General features: G+C 41.6%; 1 protein-coding gene across 3 annotated transcripts in view; it reads left to right on the top strand.

Annotated features, from left to right (window-relative positions):
- Window positions 1–27,338, top strand: part of dennd2b (DENN domain containing 2B) — a 50,520-nt gene that overhangs the window by 6,449 nt on the left and 16,733 nt on the right. For 2 of the 3 annotated variants that reach the window (XM_078283303.1, XM_071912174.2), the window contains exons 2-11: window positions 8,078–8,176; window positions 14,158–15,441; window positions 17,107–17,252; window positions 22,121–22,245; window positions 22,652–22,867; window positions 23,304–23,400; window positions 23,574–23,618; window positions 24,132–24,316; window positions 24,909–25,018; window positions 25,602–25,671. In XM_078283303.1, coding sequence (XP_078139429.1) covers window positions 8,103–8,176; window positions 14,158–15,441; window positions 17,107–17,252; window positions 22,121–22,245; window positions 22,652–22,867; window positions 23,304–23,400; window positions 23,574–23,618; window positions 24,132–24,316; window positions 24,909–25,018; window positions 25,602–25,671 — 2,352 coding nt within the window. In that variant the 5' untranslated portion in view covers window positions 8,078–8,102. Of the gene's footprint in view, window positions 1–8,077; window positions 8,177–14,157; window positions 15,442–17,106; window positions 17,253–22,120; window positions 22,246–22,651; window positions 22,868–23,303; window positions 23,401–23,573; window positions 23,619–24,131; window positions 24,317–24,908; window positions 25,019–25,601; window positions 25,672–27,338 lie in introns of those variants that run through there. The other variant, XM_071912177.2, reaches the window with a different exon arrangement.

The following is a 27,338-nucleotide window of genomic DNA, read 5'->3' as shown; positions in this document are numbered from 1 at the left end:
ATTTGAACCAGTGTTATTCATGTCACAAGCCCACCTCTCTCAACTTTACCCCCAACCTCTACTACAGCCATCAGCCATCAAGGGACTGCTTCTTTTGAAACCAATCAAATCTGCTTGTGCGTTGTGTCGCCTCCGATGGAATCATCCAAGCTCAGAAATTTCCACGATTCAGTTCTTGATGGCTGATGCACGCATACATCATATAGTGCATTGAAATAATGAGAAATTAAGTTGGTATTGGTTGTCAATCCACTAAAAAGCAGATAATTGTAACCTACCATACAGGTGTCTGGCAGTAGTTTCTGACTGTATTGTAGTTTGTTTCAGCTCAGCTTTTGTTTACATTTATGCAGAGAGTGAAAAAATATCGAAGCTATACTAACACATATAGATGAAGATGTTACAGACGCTTTGAATGAATATGGTACAGACCTCTGCTCCTGTGTTTTAGTGGAATTTGATAGTTAGTCGTTAGTTGATGATTTTTGGAACCAGTAGGATACATGTGCTAAGTTGTTACTCCAGGGCCCTACACGACAGTGACATCATGACATGACATCACCATGACATCAACATCAACATGCCATTGGATGTTCTGCATTCCTTTCTTCAAGATGCTGGTGAATCTAACCCTGCTCAGACGTTAACAGTCTACTGTCAGCTTTGACGTCTAGGATTGCAAACATTAGAGTTTGTGAACCTTTCAGCTCTTAAACACCAGTTGAAACCTGTGGATTTTCAAAATGGATGGTGTGTGCCGTTCTTTCAGGCTCACTTGCTGTGTAAAGCCTCTTTGTAAAGTAAACAACCTATGACCTGCAATAAGCGCCAGGTACTTTATCTGGCAGTACATTTCACGGCCCCACAAATCGACACACCTTGACTTAAATACACATTTCCCAGATCATGTAATTAAAAGGAGTGATGCTCATTCTTAGTTTGTCCTTGTTTTCAGTGTTTTCAGTTGTTTTCAACATACTTGATGGTTGCCCTCATGAAATAATTCCCAATTATCTTAAGTATTCACTGATTAATTAATTTAATATTTGTCATTCCTATGTGAGCAATGGAAAACATTGACTTGAAAGAGAGGACAAACATTCTGTAGAGCCAGAGACCCAAATAAACTCCACTGTCAGCTTATACCTGTAAAGCTTTAATGTTCTCAGGGGCCGTTTGATTTGAAACTGATATACATTGAAAAATATGTTCACAGTAAAGAAAATAAGCAACAACACAGGCACTGTAGTAGTAAACATTGTTTTTGGTGTTGGGGTTAGTTTAACCCTGGCTTTAAGACAGTGGCAAACAACAGTACATCTTGTCTGCTTTATCTCCTTGTAAAGTCAAAGCCTGTGTGTCAGAAGTCAGCTCAGTGACACAGATCCTAGCCCCCCTGCTGTTGCTCAGATGGACATAAGCCTGTTTTCCACATGCCGGCCTCCGCAGCTGTGCATGCTCATATCTAGGTTACACAGGAAGGTTTTTCTTCTTTTCCACAAAGAGAAAATATGCCGTGATTGCCTTGAAGAAAAGCTGGAATGGCTAAAAAAGTGGGGGAGATAAAAAAAAACGGGCTCCAAGAATTGGTTCCACCTGGCCATTTGAGCAAAGACTACGGTGGCAGAATATGTGGGTATTACAAAGGCATGGTCATGTGCAACCGCCAGTACAACCTTGGGGTGTTACTGTATGTAAGACACTGGGTTTTGTAAGGGATGGCTGTCAGGGCCTTAACTGCCCTCCAAAGACAGACATACCCTCAGATAAAAGATATACACCGGGTCATTTTCTTGGAAGCTCACTGCTGGCACTGAAATAGTCAAAGGAGACGAAAGGTGGCCGCTCTTAAAGCATATGTAGCTTTTGTGCCTTGGTAGGCTGGGTTACAAAATACCTTACATCCAGATTAAAGTTCTGTGATATCATGCTTTCAAGGTCAGAGAATTTGATTATATTTGTTCTTGTTTGGTCTGTGATAAAAGGCTGTATGTCTGTACATGTCACAAGCACAGTCCATATGTCTGTTAATGTAAATGCTTTTATGTGGACTGTATTACGCTGGGCTGAGTGTCTGGAGTTGGACCCCCCTCTACCAGGATATTTATGCAGTAACTCAACTCCCACACTCACTGGCTCTGTTAACAACATGTCCGATTCAGCCAGCTCAAAACCCTTTTTGTCCGTAGTGGACAAAAATGGTCTTTCTGGAGAGTCTGAAACAATGGCCTGGATCACTGTGTGGGCTCATAGTCAGTCATGTCTGCCAGTGAGTTGTGACGTTTGGAAAGACTTGAGAATTTGCAGAGATTTTCACTCTTCCCTTCCCCATTGCTTCTTGGCTGCGAGTAAGCTCCGTGGTGGTTTTAAAACCTTGAAGTCAGGTTGCAGATCAGCAGAAACAGAGGACCTGTCTGCCAGAAAAGTTGAGGTGCAGTAGACTGGAGAACAGAGTTACAATATTAGCCTCTATTTGTGGGAGCCATTGTGTCTGTTTGCTGCTTGTTTTGAACACAGTGTTATGGAAATTAGAATCCACTCCAAATGAGGTTAATGGAAGCTTGTCCATTAGGGACCATATTGAAATCAACCAACATCATTAAAGAATTGCATTTTTCAATTTTATGTTATAATGCAACAACCCCAGTTGTCAACGGAATCAAACAGATTTAGAATTCCAATCTACTTCCTGGTGTAAATGATGTCACCTACACCAAGGTTCTAATGAATGCTGTGATTGGTCGACACTATGCATAGATAATGAGTTGCCCCATAGTCTGTCAGACAATAGCCAGCCAGCTACTTAGCAAACTAGGCAAAATCTCTGTGCCTCCATTGTTGCTGAGTGCCAACGTTCCAACACTGGATATTTGTACCGTCTAGCCACCAAAAACTGAAAAATATATGCACATTATGTTAGAAATCAACATCAAACATTTCCTGACTGAGTTGAAATCATTGCACTGGATCTTTAAATAAAGTGAAATAGTGCTGTACTCTCATAGAATGAACAGTAAGTGCCAGGTGCTGAACTTTGTATTTGTGTGTAGTCTTTGTTGAATGAGAAAGAAGCTCTTGGCATTAGGTCCAGGTGTTTCCGCCCTTCTCCTGTGCTTTCACCCTTTGAAAACATTCTTTAATGTGTTGAATGCAGCCAGGGTCTGATGGATAGGGCAAATATTAGTGCATTCCTCTGATGCGGAGAAATGTGTATCAGATGATCTGTCAAATCTGACAGGGCCAAGGACTTGCAGATTCAAGATATTTTACCTTATGGATTGACACACACGTACGCACACACCACACACGCACACATACACACAAGCTTTGCCTAACCGTAGTGAGGTTCACTCTCCTGATAAAAGGCTTACTTTTTAACCACATCTCCCTCTCAAGGACGTGTTGAACACAAAGGCCTCTTTTATTCAGCCCAAAGAGTCTCATGGAGACGTTCTTTTAGTCCCACTTCATGAATATGCTCTTGTTGCCGAGAAAAATGTGCGTCATTGATATGCCTCTCTCGTAATCAATTTGTACTTCTGGACATGAACATGATGAAGCCAGGAAAATACCATCTGAAATAGCTAAGCTAGAGCATTTAAATGACTGTCATGAACATGTTTTGTTCTTGGTTTGGTACTTTCAGAGTTTAGTTTACTTCTTGTGCTAAGTTGTTCAAAACTCTGAACTTAGATTTAAGTATTTAGTGTTGTTTCAGTGAAACTGGAGTGAGATGTCAATACCAACCAATTACAGAAATTGGATATATGCCTGTGTTGTGTTTCCATGTTCTTCATCAACAGAGATAAAACAAACATGCACAGTAACAGGTTTAAGCTACATTTTATAGAAAAGAGAATGGAAAGTATGTTATAAATTGAAAGATTATGAATTAAAAGTTAAACAGATGAAGAAACACAAGCAAACATGATTTGTAAGGGGTCCAGTTTCAATTCAGTGGATTTCCAACATCATAACTGTGCATCCTTTATCAACAATGGTTCCATTTTTAAAAACACAGATACGTAAAAGTTAAGCATTGCAGGATCAGTGGTAACCACGATGTTGCCTGGAAACACCTTGCTGTATGTGTTGTGGATGTAAATCATGTTGTCGGTCATGTAAACTCTGGACTAAAATGTAGAGGTGAGAAGCCTGCAGAGTAGAGTTGTTAGCTCCTGTCTTTCATAACCTCACTCTGGAAGTCATTCTTGCTAAATAAACAGCCAGGCACTTTTGAATCAGCTCTCCGTGTTAAGTCAGTACATGAAATTCCACAGAAATATCTGGCAGGTGTGCTCCATTGCAACTAAACAACTTGACATCTTATGGAAATCATTTGCCAGACTCAGCAAATACGACTTTGGTAAAAAGCTTTCTGGAATTTCATATAGAAGACAAAACTGAAGTAATTTTGGAAAATATGTCATCCTCTGGATCTCAAAATGAAAAAATCGAATCTATGGTAACAACAAATAGTATTATATTGCTCTTCAGGGTTCTTCAGGCTCTTCAGTTCTTCAAGGGTGTAGTGCTTGATATAATTAATATTTTATTTACTGGCTTACTGCTGATAGTATTTTCTTTGAGTAATAATTATTGCTTCAAAAAACTTAACAACAGCAACAGCAGCCTTAACCAAAAGATAAAGTTTAGGCTATATATGAAAACGATAGAAATGTCCATGTTGAAAAAGCCTGTGGTAACCATAAATCATTTGAAACCCCCAGGCAAAACATGCCCACATAATTTTGTGCCCTTTTGTCTTAGACCTGCCTTCACCTGTAAAAGTTATCTGTTTTACCATCAGTGCCAAGTCTGTCATCAAGAATGCTAATGCTCCTCATCAGCAGTAAGTTGTTGACTTGTTGACAACTCATGTATACACAGTGTGGTGGCTATCTCTTAGTGAGTAACGGTTGACGGTTAGCTTGCCTCTGGCTCTGACATCTCAAGAGAAAATTTGTCTTGGTCTGGTTGAATGCACTTCAAAGATACTCTGGAGCTTGCTTGGAAATGGTTGTTTACAGCCTGTGATTTTTTTGCATAAGGAGATGGTATCACACCTCAGGAAGTCAGTTGGCTAACGCCTTGGTGTTTACTCTGCCAACTCCATCTTGGACCTTTGTGACCCATTTCTCTGATTGTTGTAGAGCTTTCTCAGCCAAAAATGCTTAAAATGAGGGCACCATACTAATTAAAGGAAATTAGCATTGTTCTCAGCATGATATAGGCTAACTAAGGTGCGTAGAACAACCATATTTAAAAATTTGGTCTTTCATTTCCTTGACTCCTAGAGCTGACTGCAGTTTTCTCCCTAATCCTTGTATATTTGCTTTAAGGTGCTCAGTTCAGTTCGCTTCACTTCAGTTCAAGTTTATTTGTATAGCTCATTTCCTTACAAATGCTTTCACAGAATAAATAGGCAGAAAAAAAAGTTACAATTTACATACTCAAAAATCTACACAATAAACATTCATAAAAATCTGAACAAAAAATATACACAATATACATAAAAATATACAAAAAAATTGCACTTCCCGATCCATATTTGCTTTAGGGTGTCACAAAGTTAAATTATTTAATGGTCCAACATGTTTTCAGTCAAAGAAGAAAGTCTTTGTATCCATCTTATAACAAGTCAATGAAAATTACCTTTGACTTTCTTGATTGTTGCAAGTTTGCCTTTCCAGTTGACTGTGTGCAAAATCAGTGACAAAATCTGCATAACAGTTGTTTGTAGAAATCATTTGAGAATTGTTCTACTATAAATTTTAGAGCAATTTCCATGTTTCTCAACTTTTTAGATGCTGTAGTCTTTGTTTTGTTTTCCGGTGGTCACACGTATATGCACATCAATGCACTCTCAAGTGTCAATATGTAGGCTTGGAGTATCCAGACAAGTTTCTGTTCGCAAAGTGGTGGAAAATCAAGCTTTTAAAGCAATTTCTGTGGGATTCCGCATTTATTGTTAGAATTCCATTGTCAAACATAAATTCTGCAATTCGGTCTGTGTTTACTGCAATCACAGAAATTATAGGGCCCTAGCTTTCATGTCCTGCTTTGTCCTGATGTACTGTAAATCATTGCACTTGCAGTGCCATGTTTAGATGACCTTTTCCTCCAGAACCCCAAAGCACAGAATAAGGACAGTGTTTGAGAGCTGTCAGGAGGACGGGACCGCACCATTCTTTGTGTTTGATCAAAATAATGATGCATGGCCGCTCCTCTCAGCCCAGTCCGCTGCTACAGGAAATAGCTGACAGCAGGAATGCTGCCTCTCTCCTCATCTGTCTATATAGGACTCAGCTCCACTGCTGGTTGACTGCCTTCTTCATACAACAACTTCCTGTAAACAAGTCACCCTGCCAAGCACCCTCCCATCCTCCACCTCTGATCTCCGGGATCTCCATTTGACCTCCTTATACACCAGAACAATCTTTTTGAGCTGAAGAATGGAAATAGAAGGCGTTCTTTGAAGGGTCAATGCTGCGTTTGAAAAAAATAATTTTCAGGGCTAATGGCCTCCGGTTTGAAGGGAGAGTTTAGTAAATTGCTGGTCTAATGTGAGATTAAGCATCCAGGAAGTGGTTATGGTGAGGAAAATGTGTTAACAGTTTTCCTGCTGCTTCAGCTTTGCAGGACTTTGAATGTAGGATGTTGCATCAACCGAAATTGAATGACAGTATATTCCATGATTGAATCTAACATTGATTAAAATGGGGTAATGGCTCATTTGCCTCTGTATTAGATAGAGACCATGACTGTGTGTTTAGAATCCTGAGAGTCTGAAGCACTAAAACTGCAACTCTTCTGTACAGATTAGAAAAAAATAACGTTTGTAATGAAAACACTGGACTTTTTCCTTTGCTCTCTGGCTGTCCAACACATACACTGCTCACTGAATCCAAATAACTGTGCAATGTCTGCAACTGTTCTACGAGCTAATAAGTAAGGTTCAATTGTGCTTATTGGACTTGGATGGACTTGGAGGGACGTCCAACCACACCTTTTTTGTATGAAATCTGACGCAGCTATAACCTCTTCCAAATTCCAAAGAACTCAGGGCCTCTGTGTCGGTAACAGCAAGTCAAGTCAAGTTTATTTATACAGCTCTTCATAACAAAGCATGTCTCTGAAAGGACTTTACAGAGAACGAGCCTACCTAGACCTAACTAATCAAAAATCAATCACAAACCAAAATGAGGCAAAACAGTATGCAACAAAGTAAAATGATGCAGTCAGACCAAGAGGCAGAACCCTAGACTGGGTTCCTGAAAGTCTGGTTGCTATATTAATGTTGTCTAAACTAGGGTAAGAGAAGAGACTGTGTTGGTCCCGAACTAGACAGGGCTAGGGCTTGTCATGTAACAGTGAAAATAGATGGGTTTTGAGCTTGGATTTGAATATTTCCAAAGAATTGGCTTTCTTAATCGCAAGAGGAAATTGGTTCCAGAGGTAGGGATCTCGGTAGGAAAACGCTCTGATGCCTGCTTGCCTACCAAAACTTTCCTAACAAAGATTCTCTAATAGCAAAGTTCAGTAGACAGTGTGCAGGAGCTTTTTCTTTCTTAATTTGTTCACCTATGTTCTTCTCCTTCGGACCTGTCACCTTGTACTCAGGTGTGCAAATGCTCACTGTTTAATAAATAATATACAATTTTAATGATAAAATTCATCAGAGGTGATCATCTCAAGGCCCTTTGGACAAATTTAATGTTTTTATTTTTTTTATTTTGTACAATTTTATGATTACATGTTAGGGCCCATTAAGGCCCATATTCATCACAGTATTGTCCAACAAATTGACCCGATTCTTCCATAGTCTATAGTATAGTTATAGTCTAAATTCATAGTCTGATTTCCTAATTCAGGACAGGTATATTTTGGGTCACACTCCATTCCCAAAGGCTCATTTTTCTATTAGTACATTGTTAATAGTAAAAGAGTCATTCATAAGCCTAAATAATCCTCAGTTTTAGTTTTGCAGTGTCAGTTCATGTTTTTTGTTTGTCTCATAGCTTCTGAAATGCTGCAGCTATTCCTGGTGTTTCATATCATTATGTTTGTCCATCAGGTGAGTGGGCGGTTCGCTGGCAAACATGACTGCCAACAAGAGTTCGAAGGCTGCGCCTCGTGCAGGAGGGGGTAAAGCTCCCCGGGACGTCCCTGACAGGTCAGTGACATCAGCATCTGGGACGGGGAGGGCTGGTTAGTTTGCGCCATGATTCATGTCACATGGCATTAAAGGTTCCAATTTTTCCTCAGATTGGATTTTTTGTTCTATTTAAAGCAGAATGGCATTAATGAGTGGAGTCATTGACAATGTCTGTTAATTTCAGCAGTTTCTCTCCATGAATAATCAGTTCACAGTAGTTTTATTCTTTTTTTCCACTCATGGGAAAGTACGACCACTGATTTTCAAACTTGATTGGACTTTCCATGCTTTTGTAAGGAGGATCCTGTGTTCTGGAGTAGGGCCCCGTTCAACTATAAGCTGTGAGTAGTGAGCTGAAGCTTGTTTGTGTTAGCATGTTGAGTGCTGACGTCCTCCTGCTGGGGGAGAAAAACAAACTTTGGTAATGATATGTGATATGTAGACTATTCATTCTTACAGCCTATCACCCTGTCCATTTTTACCATGTCCAAAAGTTTTCTTCAAGTAGAAAACCTTAGTTGGAACAGGGAAACTTGTATGAGAAGGTTTAGCCTCATCTCACATAGTTACAAGTCTTTGTACTCCACAGCATTGAAAGGTACTTTGTGTTCACGTTGCTAGCAGTCACATCACCATGTGAGAGTCTGATGGCTGATTTTGAGCTAGTTGATTGTTAGCATTAGTATCAATGGCGTTGCAGCAATATGCGTTAAATATAGCAATGCCACTATGTGACTGTAAATGTTGCCCAGGAGTTCAGCTGCTGCTTTTCTGTACTGACAAACAAGGCAATGAGGCATACAGAGTTGGTAATTGTACACATTTCCCTTTGTAAATGTTGTAAATGTGCACATTTCCTGGTTTATCTTAGTGGAAAATATCTGTATCATGATGATAACGCATTGTCCCAATGCTACAGTTCTTCTACAGGTCTTCTGATGAATTTAATAAGATTAATATCGACCAAAAAGTATTGTTACTGTAGTAGAGATTTAACAGTTTATTGGCCTCATGGAGTTATGTTATGGTTTTAATTAAAAGCCAAGGTTGTTTTGTGCATCCACATCTTTTTACACAAATAGAAATTAGTTGTGTAGGCGAGTGCATCCACTATTGGACAAAAATATACAATCAATCAGGCATCAATTTCTTTTTAAAGATTTTTTCAGCATTTCTGCTTTATTGTACAGTCACAGTAGAGAGAGACAGGAAAGACAGGGCAGAGAGAGGGCATGACATGCAGCAACTCGGGCCGGATTCAAACCTGTGACGCTGTGATTAGGATTTAGCCTTAATGGTACGCACTTTACCGGTTGAGCCCCTGGGGTTAAGGCAGGGTGCCTTTGCCAATTTTCTTTCTTTTTTTTTTTTTTTAGACCATTTTTGCCATTTCTTGCCTTTTTATTATATAGTTCAAAGTAGAGAGAGATGAGAAAGGCTGGGAGAGAGAGAGAGAGAGAGAGAGGGGGATCACATGCAACAAAGGCCCTGGGCCAGATTTGAACCCATGACGTTGCGTTTACATGGTACACGCTTCAGCCTTCTGAGTCACCAGAACGCCCCCTGCCTTTTCCAGTTTTTGAATGAATCACAGACCTCGGTATACTACAGAAGCCAATCTGAAGAGGTAATTTGGCCACATGGTTCCGCAACAAAACGTATTCACATTAACCAGGAAGTGTACACCTTTTACCATGTTTACCTTGGGAAATGTGTACATTTACCGCCTCCCAGTTTCCCACATTTACCTTAACATTAATACAAATTAGCAAAAGAAATGCCAAGTCTACAGTATATAGAGTTACAAAAAGAGCCAAAAAGTGGATATCTAGGGGATAAACCTCCAAAACTCCCTCTGGAACAAAATGTGTGCTAGGTTTGTAAAAACAAGTGACAGAAAGAAAGGGCCAGTAGGTGATAGGTGTAATATTGCAGAGTTTACAAATCGATGGTGAAATGTAATAGGCTAGTACAAGTGCTGCTCTTCTGCTCCCTCCATCCTGGTCAGCAAACAGGAAGTGGTTTGTGGTAGGCATGCCCTGAAAGCCTGAGTGAAAGCCAGAGGCCAGGTTGTCACTGGCATCCAGCTCTGTGTACAGTACTGTATGTGTGGTCGGCCCAGCTGAGGCCGTCTATCGCCAGAGCTGGGCTTATTTTTACAAGCTTGATCCAGACCACCAGAACCCTTAAAGACCCCAGTCCCACCAAGCCCTAAATAGACAAGAATTCTGCACTTGTTTTCTTTTTGATTCAATATGAACTTAAAAGGTCTTCATACTTCAGTCAAACATTTATGATTTTACAACATAGGGAGTCATCCCAGCCAAAGTAGGCTATGATATTTTTAAGCATGTCTTATTCTATGGCTTAACACTGATAGTTGATACTGGATCTCTTACTATGTAAATATATCATCTTTGAGTACAGTGAGTTTATCAAATTTTGATCTACAAACACAAACAAAGCTACCAAGTTCTGTAAAACAAAGTACTGTAAAACAAAAGGAACAAAGCAAACACAAGCAATCGTCTAAATTAAATAATGTCTTAATTTTAAGTGAATTTCCAAACCGGCTGGAATGGGCATTTCACACTGAATTACACCATGCAGTGCACATGGTGGGCCACATTTCACTCTAAACTGGTGACTCCGAAACTCCACTCACTGGATAGGTCACTGATATACTTAACAAATAGATGTAGTCTTTCTTGTTCATTATAAAGCACAGGCTGAGGCCAATTTTTATCTCTACTTCCATATTTCGCAGCCACTCTACAGGAGCCTGGTCCTGCCACATTGGGGGCATTTTGGATATGCGAGTCGAGAGCCTGTAGTCAGCATGGTCCAGGATGGAGGCACACCAGCGAATTTTGTTCCATTTCCTGATTTTGAAATAAGAAAATAAAATGTAAAACCCCAACGAGGATCAAACCCATACATTACAGCCAAAATTGAAAATTAAAACTGACGTGAATAACTCACTAATTTGCGCTTTTATTGGCATTAGATTTGCATTACTGTTTGTGTTTGGTCTGGCTGCCTCTGCAACATTCCCATCGATAGTTGGCTTCAAAGACACCGCCGCCTCTCTGGCCTTCTGCATTAGCCATGCTACTTGGCAGAGTTTTAGATAGGATTTATTTTGCCAGAGAACCAATATGATTTTAATTTGCCAGACAGATTAGAATTGCTCCCTACTGGACCACTGCATCGCAACCAGTCAATTCAACGAGTTGGAAAGCTGATTAATACTGGAGAGTACTCAAGATATCTTTTCATCATAAAACCAGAAAGTGTGTTTGACTTATTATAGGTTGTTCAAGTATGCAAGATGATGGAGTTTTCACTTATGAGTGGAATGTGCTTATCTCTTTAATTTGTTGGACACACCTGAATTTAGATAGCTGACTATTATAAGGGCATCTTTACACAGTGTGCTTTTGGAAATAGTAATTAGTTTGCCCTCAACCATTTTCAGTCTGTTTATATGCACAGTAATATTCTGAGTAAGGTTATAATCAGAGGACGCACAACCCAATTAAAATGCCTAGAGTTGTGCACAATCTTTTGATTTGTTTGGGTACTTAAAGGTCCCATATCGTGGAAAACAGGATTTCCCTTGCCTCTTTGATTATAAAGGAGTTGGATGTGCTATCTAAACATCGTGAAAGTATCAAAACTCACGGTAGCCAACTAAATCCACACAATCCATATTAGGAAACCGAGCCTCTAAACGAGCAGTTTGGACTTCTGTAACTTTGTGGCGTCACAAAGGTTCGCTCATTATCATTTTTGTGAGAAATAATAGACTAACAAGGTGTTTTTTTCAAAGCGGTTGAGCGGTTGTCATTGTTTATTACCGGAGAGTTTTCCCTACCTGTCGCTGCCTGGCCTGCCGGCGCTGTGGTGTCTCACATTTCGCTCTTGAAGCGGTTAGCCAATCAGAACAGAGGGATTGTTAATATTAATGAGCCTTAAAGGCACAGCAACAGAAACAGCCTGTTCTTGGCAAGGATCAGAGTGATGCTGGAAAATGAACGTGTAAAAATGGTTTTTGGTACATGACACCACACATACAGCTTTTAATGGACCTCAAGACATAAATTAAAACACTGGAAAGTGTAGAATATGGGACCTTTAAACACCTTAGTTGGGTTTCCTTTTGTATCTTAAAATATGCTGGCATGTAAAAAATGTCACTCATTTAGATTCAATTTCCTTGGATAGAGTGGTGTTTTTATATGAGAACGAGTGATGGCAAAAGCAATAGTGAAACGTTGATGTTAACCAAAAGTGAACGAATTGAACATTGTTTTAAATGGGTATTTTGACAATCTGAGATTTTATATTGAATATATAGAGATCCTTCTTCATATAAACAAACCTATCCAGTTAATGTGTACCAAGCTGTTGGAGATCATGTTGCTTAAAAACATGTTAATGCTTCAATCAAACTATAATCTTAATCTGATTAATCACAGTAATCAGAGTATCATGTGCTTGAAAATGTGTTCATTGTACTTGAAAACACTACAAATCAGCAGGTGCTAGAGAATGCAGTAAGACTCTTCAGGCAGAGCCGGAGTCTGCATGAGTTGTTACCTAGAAATACTGGATTTGTCCTAGGGAAATTAGATGACACACGTCCATCATGTAGACTTTATCACCTGCGTAGAGCTTGCAGGTTCCCAGGTGTGGTAACAGTCTCACCCACCCTGGAGCATGAGGAAAGAAACCAGGGAAGGGCAGGGAGGTGTGAAGCGAGATCTGTCCCAACCTGCATCGCTGGATCATAGTCCACAGCCCTCAGCTTCCTCCTCCCAGCCCCGACGCTTGTTATTCTAACCACGGCTATGACATCAGATCTACCAACGCTTCACTTTCGCAAGAGTCAGCGAGCTTCCAAGTCGTGACAGAGTTCCTGAAAGACAGTGACTAGTAAGGTGTCAGTGATCCATAGGGAAAGTCTGTCTCTCTGTGGAAACCTTACATGAGGTTCACAGTGAGCAGCGTGAGAATGTGTGTGTGGTGAACAATAGTGTAGTCAGCAGTGACCGTGGGACTAGCATCCAGTCTGTGTGTCAGTTAGCCCTAGGGATCACACAGAGAGAAGGTTTTGAGGACCAGACAGGAGCAGTGAGACTGTTACAGGTAAGGCTGTATATCTTGCTCAGTGTCGTGGGTTCCCAGTGCTTTATGTGTGAGGTCCACATTGATCCTCCCTAAGTCATTTTAATTATGTGGAAAACTCCTCGTGGGCATTTTAATGTGGTCTGTATTTGCTTTGGCCTTAATTTTGATCTCATGCTGCCAAAGACAGAATACTTTCCTTTGGTTGTTTTAAATATGTGGTTCAAGTTTTCATTTTGCCTTTTATCTTGGAAATGAATTCAAAATTTTAATGTGATTCTTTAAGGTTTTTTCTTTAAGGTCTTAAGGTTCCTTCCATTCCACACCTAGTTATTTCTTCTTTCTATTCCACACCTGTTATTGTACACTAGTACCAGTCAAAAGTTTGGACACACCTGATTGAATGTACTATGGTTTTCATTGTCTTAAAGCCATTTTGATATAAAGGCTTATGTTTAAATGCTTGAAATTTGTTTCTTAGACAAATGTATGTATGAATTTCTTTCCAAAGCCTTTGCCTTTCCATCAAGGCAAAGGGTGGCTACTTTAAATAATCTAAAATAGTTTTGATTAGTTTAACACTTTTTTGGTAACTGCATAATTCCATTTGGGTTATTTCATAGTTTTGACTTTACTGTTATTCTAAAATGTGGAAAATAGTAAAAATAGGAAAAATGTGGTGTGTCCAAACTTTGACTGGTAGTGTATAAGCACTAGGGTTGAGTGGAATATTATTAATAATTATTGGGCTGATATGTGCTTTTTTCTATTTTTTTTTCAAGAAACAAATTACAAATGTTATTGTTGCCAAACGTTTCTGAGATGTGAGGGCCACACCCCCATTCACACCTCTCTCTATCTTGTTTCAGGTGCCAGTCTACATCCCCGCCTCCTATTCTTTCTGCCAGTCAGGGGCGGTGCCAGCAGCCTCTTCTCAGCGACGGTGAGTGTTCTGGGAAGGAGAGCAGGTACGTCAGGACCGACGGCAGGTTCCTGGGGCGTGCTGGGTGGAGCAGCAAGACCGCTAGCCTGTGCAGCGGGGACATTGACACCCACAGCCGACTCACCAAGTCTAAGAGCATCAGTTGCCTGGACAACAAGCTCTCCATCTACAAGCCCCCAGCTCCGACCCAGGCGTGCCAGGAAAGCCAGGGCATCCAGGAGCAGAGGGAGACTCAGAAACAAGGGGATCTTTCTCGGGGAGATGGACTTAATGGTAGGCCCTTGAGCTGGAGCACACTCTCGCTGGGACCTTCCTCTAGCCAAGGTCACAAGCGCACCCTCTCCCTCACCCGTCCAGTAACGGGTGTCCCCCCCACCACTATCCGCAAAAAGATCTCAGAATGGGAGTGCAGGAGGGTGGCTCTGCCTAGGATGAGCTTGTGTCTAGAAAAACGGCCAGGAGGGGAGCGTGTAGGGGGTAGTGAGGGCTGCCCCAGCATGCTCTCTTCTCCCTGCAGTGACAAGACTTTTGACTTTAAGGGGGTCCGCAGGATGAGCACAGCATTCTCAGAGTGCTCCTACACAGAGACGGAGGAAGAGGAAGCAGCTTTTGACAAAGACGGCCTAGGCCGCTTTCAGAAACGGTTAGGCAAGACGGAGCCCTCAGGAACATTCCTACGGTCCCTCTCTGCGCGGAAGGAGAAATCGGCAGTCCTCAATAGGATACAAAAGATAGAGCAGGCCCTGAAGGAGAGCCCCAGTCCAACCCCTCCACGTTATCTGAATAACTGTTATGCTCCAGACAAGACAAGACAAAAGTCTTTCGTGATAGGTGGGACAGAGGACTTGGACAGTGCATGCACCAGTAAGCGCAGCAGTATTTGCTCAGTGGCCACCGAACCGGACGTCCTTTTGGTGTCTGATAAGCTCTCTAAACTCAGACAGAGGTTTAGCGTGAGCTCAACTAGGTCTGAGAGCCCAGAGCCGGCCGGCCCACAGACCGCTGGGGGCACACCAGTCAACCCCTTGCCTAAACCCAAACGCACTTTTGAGTACGACGCCAACCAAAACCAGAAGGATGTGTTGCCAACCAATGGACTACCTCCAAGCAGAGCCTCTGAATCCCCCCCGCCGCTGCCCTCTACCCCGGCCCCTAGCATGACACGTACGGCGAAGACTGAGGGGAGTGCCCCCGCGAGACTCCAGGATAGGTGAGACAAGAATTTTCTGTTTCTTTTCATTTGCTGAGATGCGAACACCTTTGATTGCATTGTGTGTCTCAGTCAGTGCAAGCATGGTGAACTGTTGTGTATCAGTTTTGTTCCTGCATTCTCAGACAGTAAAACCATTTATGTCCTTTCCCCCTTGAGTCTTCGTCAGAGCAAACAGCATGCTGAACTGGAGATGCTGATTTATGATGCTGCATAGTGCAATGTGAAACCTACCGTCTGCAGTAAAAACACGGGTGCTATGAATTTGTTTAGACCCCTTTGGGGAGTTCCACATGTATGGCAGATCATTTATTTTTCTTGGATTTTGAAATGTTTCTAACATGTCTTGAGAATGTTGTTGGGGATATGGATCACAGGCTAGCTGTTTGCTTTGTGTAGTGTAATAAGTTATTGGCTACTTTGTCTGGTTGTAGCGATGGAGCAGTCTTATTTGGTTCCTCTGTTTAGGATTTGATAATAAGCAGGGATAAATAGTGAATCTGTTGTTGAATTTCCCCAAAGCCTCAGTCTTTTCCACTAATGAATAATAGTGTTTCTGGCTTCATGTAAAGAGTATCATGTTGTTTTGATACCGCCTGTAGCCTTTTTGTCATCCTAGCTTGCCTAATGTGATTTGTCATGAATGATATCATCATAGGTTTTTCATAAGGAAAATACCCAAATAGGGTAACAGAAAGGCAGTTCACATTGAATAGCTCATTTATAAGCTCCATTACTGATTTATTTTTAATACCACAGACTCTAGAATTAAGGCAACACCATATTCCTACATCAAAACAAAACTAGTTTACTAAAACTTTGCCTGTTAGTGAAGATATTCTCTGACTTTCTTTAGTCTGGCAGCAATATGCATCCTAGGTAAAGTAGTGAAATCCTGCACTCTGAATTATTATGCTGCTCTGTAGTTATGTAGATATTAGTCTAAATCTTATGCTTCTGTAGTATGTAGTCCTCATTCTTTATTTATAGTGCTCAGAATAAGATGTCTTCAGTCCATTGCGTGAGGGCGGGGCCTTACCAGATCTCCCTGATGTGCAATGGGGATGAAATCCTTAAACATTCATGACTTGGACTCTGTGTTTAACATTCCTGTGGCTCAAGCAATTTCAGACCATGCTTAGAAGCCGAGCCGTCGAAGGAGCGACATGACCATAGATCCCTGCACTAATGTAGCTAACTTCCTCTGCAAAGACAGGCACACACACTCATTATGCGTGCCAAATAGTGTGCAAACAGCACACAGAATTGGTAAAATATTTGCATGTTTACTCGTGACTCATCAGGAATGTCTTGTGATTGGAGCACATGTTGCTCTCAGCATTTTGAGGTTGGCGTTTCCCTGCAGCTTGTGTTCAATGTTTTTTTCTCTCCTTTTTCTGTATTTTATATTTGGCGGCTTCTGACTTGGGGCTGCGACGAGGGACGAGACATGTTTTGGACTCCTGGAAGTGTTTTTTATCCACCTGTTTAGCCCTTCTCTGGTTGTAGTTGGCCAGTGGAGAATGTTACGAGTGAGCCAGACCTCTCTCTACTCTTATCTGTCTACCCCCACTTACCGCTTAGTGACTCTTCCTCTCTGTAATTTTGTGTGCGTAACATCTTTCCCCATCTCGGTCTGTTTTGACTTTCTTCATTTCTTTCTAGGGAATCGTGTGAGTCAGAGGATGCTGCAAGCCTGCCCTCCTTGTATCCGTCCTCACCTACAGAGAACGGCACTGTAACCAGAGAGACCCGGAGTCGGCCCAATTCCAAAAGCACTTTAGAGGAGAATACCTATGAGGACATAGTAGGTAAGCACAATGGCTCACTGGTGTTGAATACAGTAGAGATGGCCTCCAGTTGACCTTGATCACTTACTGGCCTGTTTTTGACCAGGGTTTCTCACAGATAGAATTTGATTCAACAAATATTGATATCAGATCTTCCTGTGGTAGATAGGGTTTCAATTTCTATCACATCCTTTTTCAGTAGGAACTATCCAGTGTATTTGAGTGAAACCAACTTTGACCTTTCAGCAATGAATGTTGTATTTACATGGATCTTACTTGCTGAATGTTTTTTCAGGAAAATAAAAAAATATGATTAACCCACTCTGCCTTACAAACTCTAGGCCTTTCTTTGAAACCAAGTTTTTTTTTTTTTTTTGCTATTTTCCAGATTATATTGTGATTGGTTTGTGATTATTGGATTTTAGAAAAATATCAAGCTGATAGTTATTTTGCTGAAGCCCAGATGAATTGTTAAAACTAGTCTTATGTAAAACAAGTAGAAAACAGTGGCTCTGCAGCTTTGTGAGGAATCACGGTAAGCTCCAAAGGTATTTTTGGCAGTGACACTAGTTTTGTTGTTTTGGCTCTGTACTCTGTACTGTTTTTGGATATCTAATGATACATTGACTATGAAGTTCAAGTTTTGACATCCAGATTTAGTTTAAGGGTATAGGCTATTCCTCTGTATCAGAAGAACAACAATCGGGGTGGTTAGGAGATGTTGTCCCCACTTCCAGGTGACAAATATTGGTACAGATATGATATGACAGATATAAAATTGCATTAAAGTCATGATCCAGTCACAGTTGTGCAGGACTCCAAGTCTAGAACTTTTGGAAGTAATCTGTAGGCCAAAGTCACATGTAAAAACTGCACCCCAACCTTTTTCGACCCAGAAGGGGTGTGTTTTATGAAAGGAATGTGTTCGTCAGCTTTCAGACAGTTTTTGGTTACAGTAAATAGCCTATATCAAGGTTATGGTCAGTGTAACAGAGGAGAGTAATCAGATGTTTTACTGATAGGGATAGCACCTGCGCAGCATGGTTTGATGTAATATTTTGATGACTCCCCTCCTACATCTGCTGGAGCCCATCAGCCTTTAAGCAGGCTGATTTTCCCACATTGCTGTCCAGTGCCATCTACCAACACAGAGGATAAGCCTCCAAAATCCACATCCCACTGCTCCTTTTCTGAGCATATTTACATACTGAAACAACATTGCCCTTTGTGATATTCGATGGTTTAGACGAATGGTTTCATCAAGTGTACATCAAGTGTTCCAATACAACTATTTTATAGTTCTCAGGTCCATTTTTAAAAATGTATCAAATTCCACAGTTTTAGTTTTCTATATCTGTATGCCTGGTGCTGGCACAGTTTATTACAGTTGTCAGTCTGTCTAATACTACTTATTGTCAGATTCATCAGTTGTTTCTAGCAATGGGGAGAATTTGTTTGAGACCAGATTAGGGGTAAAGGAGCTCACTGTATATTCCCTAAATTTTGATTGTCCAACATTATCTTCTGATATTGTAATTGTTTAAGGGATGTTTTGTGTGTCTCAGTGTAAACAGGATCAACTCATAGTTCTCTGAATGCAAGGAGACAAAGCGTTACCCTTCATAGACAAAGTCTATGAAGTGCTAGACATATTTAAGAGCCAAATTCCTTTCCACTAGCAAATGACCTGAGGCCCGCTGCCCAGTGCAATTGCCAGCTCTCCTAGTGCATTCCTCACGTGGTGGAAATGTGTGTCAGAATGAGTGTAGTCTGGCCTGAACATCATATATTCTGTGTCTGATGATGAGGCATGGACGTGAGACAGTAAAAAATCAGCATTCACGTATTGAAATATTTTTCATGATAGATGCACAATGATGAGCAAATAAGTGCCTCTTCTCCTTTAAGTATTACATTACTCCATGGCATCTCTACAAGGGAATATGCTGTGAGCCTAGACCGAATGTTTATTTCTCCGACCAACATGGTTGAAATTATCAGTGTCTTGTTCGGTGGCATTTTTATTCAAACTGAGGATGTGCAGAAGCTTCAGTGAGCATAAAGACATGGGTGATTTTCATGTGAATCCCAACAAAGCCTCCATTGTTCACCCAGCACTGTGAGTGTGGAATTCACAATTCAATCAGACACTTCTGCGAATGTTGATTAGTTCCAGAGAAAGACATTGTCTTTGTGTGCAAGTTACATGAGTCTCCAGTGACTCCAGTTTGAAATAGCTGGCTCTATTGGAGGCACAGAATGGCGGTTTCCACCAGCACTATAGCAGTGGTTTACAGGTCAGATGTTCCATTTGAGAAGCAGCCACAGCAGTGGGAAATGAGCCATCTTTCAGTCCCTCTGTGCCCCTATTTCAACATGCAGCCCATACACTGGAGCAGAAGTCCCCATACATTTGCTGAACTCCATCTTGGCTGCCTAGGATAGTGCTGAGAAAATTGAGCATGGGGAACAGGACATTCACTTACACCGTCTTGGCTTTTGGTTCCTGTGATTGATTGTTGTCAGAAGTTTACCTTGAGAATACAAGTCGTCTGTGACTTGTGCTACAGTACGACTGCAATTGTGTGATAGATTGTGATAGCAAGGGACTGTATAAGTGCCTATGACTAGTGTACTTGATTGATGGAGTGCCACTGAGTGATAGGTTTCCAGGCTGATGAATCATGCCCTGTGCACCAGCAGAGCTGTGATTCAGCTGTCTGTATCATTAAACCCAGGCCTTGCTCAGGCTCACAGCATTATGTCAGCTTTACTGAACTGGCTTGGTCATATGTTGTCTGTTGTTACACGCGTGAATAAATCTGGCAGGAGTACTACTAAATGTAATAATTGATGCAAAGTTTAGTCAATTTATAAACTTACACTGTTACAGACACGGTTGGACCTATGTTTTTGTTATTCTTGCTCAGGAATTTGGACTCCAAAAATATTGTGCATTCCCTCGCATAATTTCCCCAATGTGGGCATCAGCAGACTGTCCTCGGGTGGATACACTCTATGGTTTGCGGTGCCGCCAAATGTTTACACAAAACTGTAGCCCTATTTTTCATCCAATGCACATTCATGTTTACCACATGAATGGGTGGGCAGTGTCACTGTAGCTTGTCCAAGGAGAGGGCCGTTCTGTTCATTTTATACGGTAAGCTGATACTGACATTGTTGGTATAGTTTGTTCTGTGTCTCGCCCTGCCCAGAGAGTCTATTGTGTAAACAGAAAACTACAATCACAGTGTGCAGTCGAGGTGTGTCCACTCCCTTTATATTATATAGTGTGTGTGTGTGCGTGTGTGTGGGAGTGGGAGTGTGTGAGAGAGACTTGGATGTTTGTAATCAGAGGAGTTGATTAGTACCCTCCAGTACATCAGCAGCCATAGAGACGTATCATTTTCCCAGCAGGCTTTCATTACAGCACTGCTTCAGTTTAATGGAGTTGTGGCACAACGAGGGGTCAGACTAAGCCCTCTTATTCTGCTGCTCAGCTTTAATGATGCACAGAAAATCACACAGTAATCTCATTTACTGTATGACACAACAGAATGCTCCAAGATCCCTGTGTGCGTGTGTGTGTGTGTGTGTGTGTGTGTGTGTTTGCCTCAAACAGATTGAAAAATTACCCTAACATATCTCATTGAACAAAGCACTAGCTGTAGGTTAATGTTAGGTAAGTATTTTTTAACACAGATCCTCATTGTTGGAGACCCTGAGTTCATTGGGTTTTCCCCTAAAATGTTCAGGAGGATAGAACGAAACTACCAAATAGATTTTGGTCTCTTTGCTTTCTGCTGACAGATAATACTGCTTTTCTTTCTTTTAAAAGTTCCCCTCATGCATTTCGACGCCATCTGGCTCTGCTTTTATTCTTCAGTGTGGTTCCTTCACTTTCTCACAACCTTTTTCAGACCCTGCCAAAAAGCTATTCTCAGAGCACATGTCTGAATGGACATGGACTGTGGTGTTACACAAGTTTTCTTTTTATTGAAGTTGGCCCTCTGCCAAGTGACATCAGTGAGAGCTGTGCAGTGGTCTGTAACGTTCCTGTTCTTTTCTTCTCTGCTGTTAGTTATTGATTGAAGTCGAAAGAGTACGCAATAGGAAAGTCCACACTTAGTGTAACGTGTTGAGACTTCACTGTTGCATTTCTTGTGTTCATTTCCTTGAAATGAGGTGAGAATGAGACCTGAGTGTGATAGCTGTGAACAGTGGTTCTCAACCTTTCTGGCTCATGGCTTATTCACAACCCCACAACATGGGTAACATCAGGACATCAAAAATGATTTATATTTTTACTTTCAGGCTATTTTACTAATTGTTGGAGAGAGCTCAGAGACTGCAAATATTCATTATTTCACAAGAAAGAAAATATTTATCACAAAGATTATAATCATCATCATATATTTCTATATTCAAAACATGATCTTAAACTCACTGCCAAAATGATCTCATGATTCTCAAGTTGAGAACTATCTAAGAGGATGAGCCTCTTCATCCGTCCACTCTGTCTCCTCTGAGCAGACAGCTCGCATGCTTGGACAGTGACTCACCAGCAATGCAGGGTCCAGGAGTCTCAGCTGGGCCCAGTGGGGCCTACGGGGCCCAGGGCCAACAGTAACTGTTTTGAAAGGAGGCAGTTCACTTCAGCCAGCTGCGAGTGACCTTTGACCTACCTTGCATGACTCATCTCTTCTCAGACTAACCGTAGGAAGGCCCTCTCATGCCCCTGACACCCTTTACTGCCCCCTATTTGCCCTCTTTGACCCCCCAGCCTCCTCTGTCTTCTGTCAAAGACAGCCAGTATCCATGGATATTTGGTAGCCTTACAGCTGGTGTTATGCTAGAGCTAAATTGAATGCTTGTATGCATCCCCACAGAGAAGGAGAACCCATATGAGGATGTTGACCTGAAGCGGAGGAGTTTGGTTCGGAAGTCTTGTCTGTTACCAGAGAGCAGCAGATCCTGGAGCACCATGGACAGGAAACTGAACTCTCCACCTCAGGTAAACCTGCTGGGATTGAAAAAACAGCACTGATATGTTTTCCTATGGTAATGTTAACCCCCTACATGGGTTTCAGCTCTGCATCCTGGACAAGACCCTCTAAAGAATCTTGTCTCACAGCGAGATTTCTCATTTGTGGCACTACAGGAAACTGTTTGATATGTTTAGACCTGGTGACGTTCCACAGAAGGGTCAGTCTGCAAATTTGGCTCTCTCACTTCAGTGCAGAGGTACTTTGTCTTGCTAAAGAAAGAGGAATCAGCTCTGCTTTGTTTAAAATAGAACCTTTTGTGTGTGCAGTAGAAAAATATCTTTGATAAAGGATTGGGAAGAATATTTAAAAAAAACATGAAAAACCAGGATGCTCTATCCTCAAAACTTTCCATCTTCTCTTCCCTCTGACTAGTTGCCTTCCAAACCCAGTAGCCAGTCCTTGCGCCTCACAGGTCCCAGTGACAGGAAGAGCCACCGGGCATTACAGCTGTCCAAACGCCACAGCCACGATGACATGCTGCTTCTGCCTCAGCTGGGTGGATCTCCCCCACCGTGTGGCCTGCTGGATGACACCCTTTGTAGCACCAGTGACACCCTGGCCTCACATAGGCACTGGAGGATCCCCAAGGTACACACTGCGAGGTCCTACACAAAACACCTAGGTACACTAAGTCCTTGTAGAACTGTGTCTGTGTTCTTTGTCCTTCACACTTCCCAAACAAGCTCATGTTTCTGCGGGGACCCAGTCAGAGTGTGAGAAAGTGAGCAGCCCTGCATGGCTCATAAGTCCTTACTTTGGGAGAGAAGTTTTTGGAACAGAGTGCACCAGCGCATGTAATTGCTGCTTAAGCCTCAGCTCTCACGGTACTTGTCCTCAAGCACTTCTCTGGAAGGGAGCCCTTCAGTTTTACACGTTTTGCAACCCTTACAGCAGATGCATTTTGCACTGTTACTTTTGGAAAGATACACCTTCTAAAACTCTTACTGACCTTTTCATTCCTTAAGATCAAATAGTACCCTCCTTGAGGTCGCCCAAGCACAGAATTTTCTCTTTCTGTTTACAGCTGGTCCAGAGAATCAACTCCATTTACTGCACTAAACGTGGGAAGAAGAGGCTGAAGAAGCTGTCCATGTCCAATATTGAGACTGCATCCCTGAGAGGTAAGGACTCTCTTTCTTCCCCTCATCCACTGGCTGGATTAGTGAGTAAATATTTGTGTCTCAGCCACCCACATAGAGCTCCAGCTACGTCCCCCTCCTGACATAAACACGTTTGCAGAATTGCCCTTTGACCCAATAGAAAACCTTTTCTCCTGTCTCACGTCTACCTCCAGATGACAACAGCGAGAGTGAGAGCGACTCCGATGACAGGTTCAAAGGTGAGAGACCGCAGCATGCATTTCAGCTCCATTTCCTGGGATGAGGTGCTAGACTTGTGCTACAGCTCTCTCTGTTAGCTCTTGTATAGTCGGTGGGCTATTTTTCTCAGTATTCATGCAACTCCTCGTGTCCATTTTAGTTTTGACAAGTGACCTGTTGTGACCAACCAGACCGCAGAATTGTAACCAAAAGGACTGCCATATGGATGGATTACCAGTAGACTATACAAACATCTATCACTTGTCTAGATCTCATGAGAGGAATGTACGCTGATGAGATTTACTACTAAAAGCTGATGCTTTTTCTCTGTTATCACTGTGTCAGTAATTATAAAGTGTGTATTAACTGTGTATCAACAAGACATATAACAAGTTTCCATTCCCTGACTGTCTTGTCGAAGATTGATACCCTGTGAGTCTTAGATGTGCATACTGGACTGTAAAGTTGTGTGTTAGTGTGAATTTTGATTAGACAGTGTATTGTATGTATCAATGCTTGCTTCCTCTTCTCAGCCCACACCCAGAGGTTGTTGAAACTGCAGTCCATCCTTCGACGGGCCCCTAGCTACCGAACACTGGAGCTGCAGCTCATTGAGTGGCAGGAGAGAGAGCTCTTTGAGTATTTTGTGGTGATCTCCCTGAAAAAGAAACCCAGCAAAAACTCCTACTCCCCGGAAGTCACCTATCAATTCCCCAAGGTAAAGGCAAAACTACCTTAACTGGATCCTGTTGGTCCTCTCTGATCATCCTTACACCTGGCATTAACAAGCATCCTCAGTTTTCAGATAAAATGCATAAAATCCAGGTGTAAATGCTTCCAAGATGCATTAAAAATCCAATCACCCAAACCTCCTCCTATTAAGATTTATAATATAGAGCCCAGAGAGTCTTGGGAGCCTGTTGACAGTAAGTATAACTAGGGATCTGTTTCTGTGGCAGGCAAGTGTTTAGTTATTCAAAGATATATTTTAAAGTTATTTAAGATTTTGTTCAGCAGTGGTGTGCCTGGGGAGAGGTATGTCTCTGGGGAAAGCCTGACTCAATGATGTCGGGTTGGAGGGTGGTTGAATGGGAGTTGATGAGGATTGGAGGGGGGGTTGGGGTGTAACCTTGTATGGGAGAAATTTTGGTCTGGTCATTCATTGGTCATGTTGGCGAGGTCCATAGGGATCTTTAAAAGGAGGACAGAGTCATTTGAATGAGAATGAGCTGATTAAAATACTGCCCTCTCCTCTACTCTCCCCTCCTCTCCTCTCCTCTCCTCTCCTCTCCTCTCCTTTCCTCTCACAGCTAGAGCGGCCCACCAAGCAGATGAGGGAGGCAGAGCAGAGGCTCAAAGCCATTCCTCAGTTCTGTTACCCAGATGCAAAGGACTGGAGCCCTGTGTCTGAGTACGCCAGGTATGGCTGAAAAATCTTCCGCAGCCAATGTGTCAAATTCATTATTACTAACTGCTCTGTTTATTTTATCGTTATAACCAGCACATAATATCCAGCACTGCTAAATGTGTACATAAGGGCTTATAAGGAATATCAATTTACTGTTATGGATAAAGGAAATATTTAGTGTTGATACAATATTGTGAAATTTCACAGTGTTCATGCTATTATCTTGGAAACCATAATGCTGGCATGTGGGATAAATCTTTATGTGTGTCCTACAGCTACTGCACCATCACAAAAACATGTGACTGAATCAGATCCAACACAAACCTGCCTTTGATCACTGTTTGGCAGGCTTTATTATAACCTACAGTATATGCTGGTTTGACAGTAATGGGGGCTCCATGCTGCGCTGTCTCTCTCTCTCACTCTCTCTTTGTCTCTTTTTTCTTTGTATCTCACTCTCTGTCTCTTGTTTTCTCTTTCTCTGTGTCGGTGTGCGTGTATGTGCAAACATCAGTGAATACATTCGAGTGTACTTGTCTACATGTGTGCGTCGGTGTGTTGATCCTCACGCGTATATGTTTGTTCTTTGCTGCAGTGAGACCTTCTCCTTCATGTTGACTGGAGAGGATGGCAGCAGGAGGTTTGGGTACTGCAGGCGCCTGCTGGTAAGCCGCCGTTCAGCTCACCGTTCACTGCTCCCTGTTCACACCCTGCTGAGCCCTGTTTGTTGTGACAGAGCTTTTTATTTGAACAAGCGATACAGTTTTCCTTTGGGGCCGTTGACGTGTTGCATCACTAACCACAGTGGCAGCAGGGGAGAAAGGGTATAACTCAAAAAGCAAAAACACTGCGCTCAAAATTGAATTAGGTGCGTAACATCGTATGTAGCATGAAAATCCTGAAAAAAGGAAAGGCCTTGCACGCTAAAGATGACTGACACCCAATTGACAAATATTTAATTCATGGTTCCCACACTCCTGGAAAAGCTGGAAAAGTAATGGAATTTTAAAATAGCATTTTCCAGGCCTGGAGAAGTTATGAAAAATGATACAAAGGAGAAAAGTTTTGGAAAAGTCATAATGATTTTTTTTCTTGAATAGTGTCAAATGTCACAACAAGCTGTGGCTGGCTGTAGACCTGCCTGTTAGAGGAAAATATTGTTGGTTGCTGATTGTTTTTTGTTGACAGTTAAATAATATTATCATTGTTGATTTTAAAGTGAAAAACAAACTAATACTTAACGTTAGTGCAGTTGCTTTTTAATTCTGTCTCATTAAAATGTGGTCATGGAAATTTGACAAGGGGTCATGGAGAAGTCATGGAAAAGTTTTGGAATTGCATCAGTGAAAAGGTGTGGGAACCCTGTTTTCATCAGTGTTTCAGTATTCTGCAGTCAGGTGCAGAATAATTAGGTAACTTGGCTAGGAAATACATATGACTAGGAACAGATGAATAAATAGCATCAGGAATAACAAACATCCAAACCCCATCTTTATCCAAAAAAGGGATTTCAATTACTGCCAATCACAAATATATCACATAAAGTCGACAGAAACCGATCGAAACATAGTATATTCGATGAACACCAGGTCATAAATTAGAAAGGGTATATCAAAGAAAAAAACAATGTGAACTGAAATGAAGTGGAGTTTTTTTGCGGCTAACTACCAATGAGATGAAACCCAGTTAAAATTGACTCATTCAGTTTAATGAGAGTTTCTCAGGAGAGGAGAGACGGAGCGAAACCATGAAAAATCTTTACTTTGTCATTGTGGAGCATTTCCTCCATAATGAGGCCTGAGAACACTTTGAAGTTTTTTTTGTTGAGCCTCACATTTAGCTTGCGGGCGCAAAGCATGGCTGTGTGGGATTCTGTGTATGTGGTGGTGATTTTGTTTGCCGTTTGGTATGCCTAAGTATGTTTACACTACTACAGTGTGTATGTTCTCAGAGGTTTAGTGTGTGTGTGTCTTTACCACTGCATTTGCGTGTGCTGTGTAATAGTCAGGAATCTTTGACTTTCTTGACCAGGCAAAAATGTTTCAAACTTGTGCTCTGCTCTCGTTTTTTCTTGAGTACATCTTGATAGAAGCAGCTCTTGATTAGCCTGTTTTTTGATGAAGGTAGAGTAAGAGGTGAGCGTCTCTCCTCCAGTAACTTAGTTTCTTTCTTCCCTGCTGTCTGTCCAGCGGCTGGCAAAAACCAAGCATTCCTGAGGCCTTGAATCAAGCTCCACATAGTTGATTTAATCATCCATTTGGAAAAGCAGAGGAGAAACTAGAGGAGAAAATTGCATACCTAATATGGACAAGTGGATTGGCGGTTCTGGAGT

Source organism: Centroberyx gerrardi, chromosome 1, assembly GCF_048128805.1.
Source record: "Centroberyx gerrardi isolate f3 chromosome 1, fCenGer3.hap1.cur.20231027, whole genome shotgun sequence".
Classification (NCBI taxonomy): domain Eukaryota; kingdom Metazoa; phylum Chordata; class Actinopteri; order Beryciformes; family Berycidae; genus Centroberyx; species Centroberyx gerrardi.
Note: the sequence above shows the minus strand (reverse complement) of the source record. Positions and strands in the feature narration are given on the sequence as shown.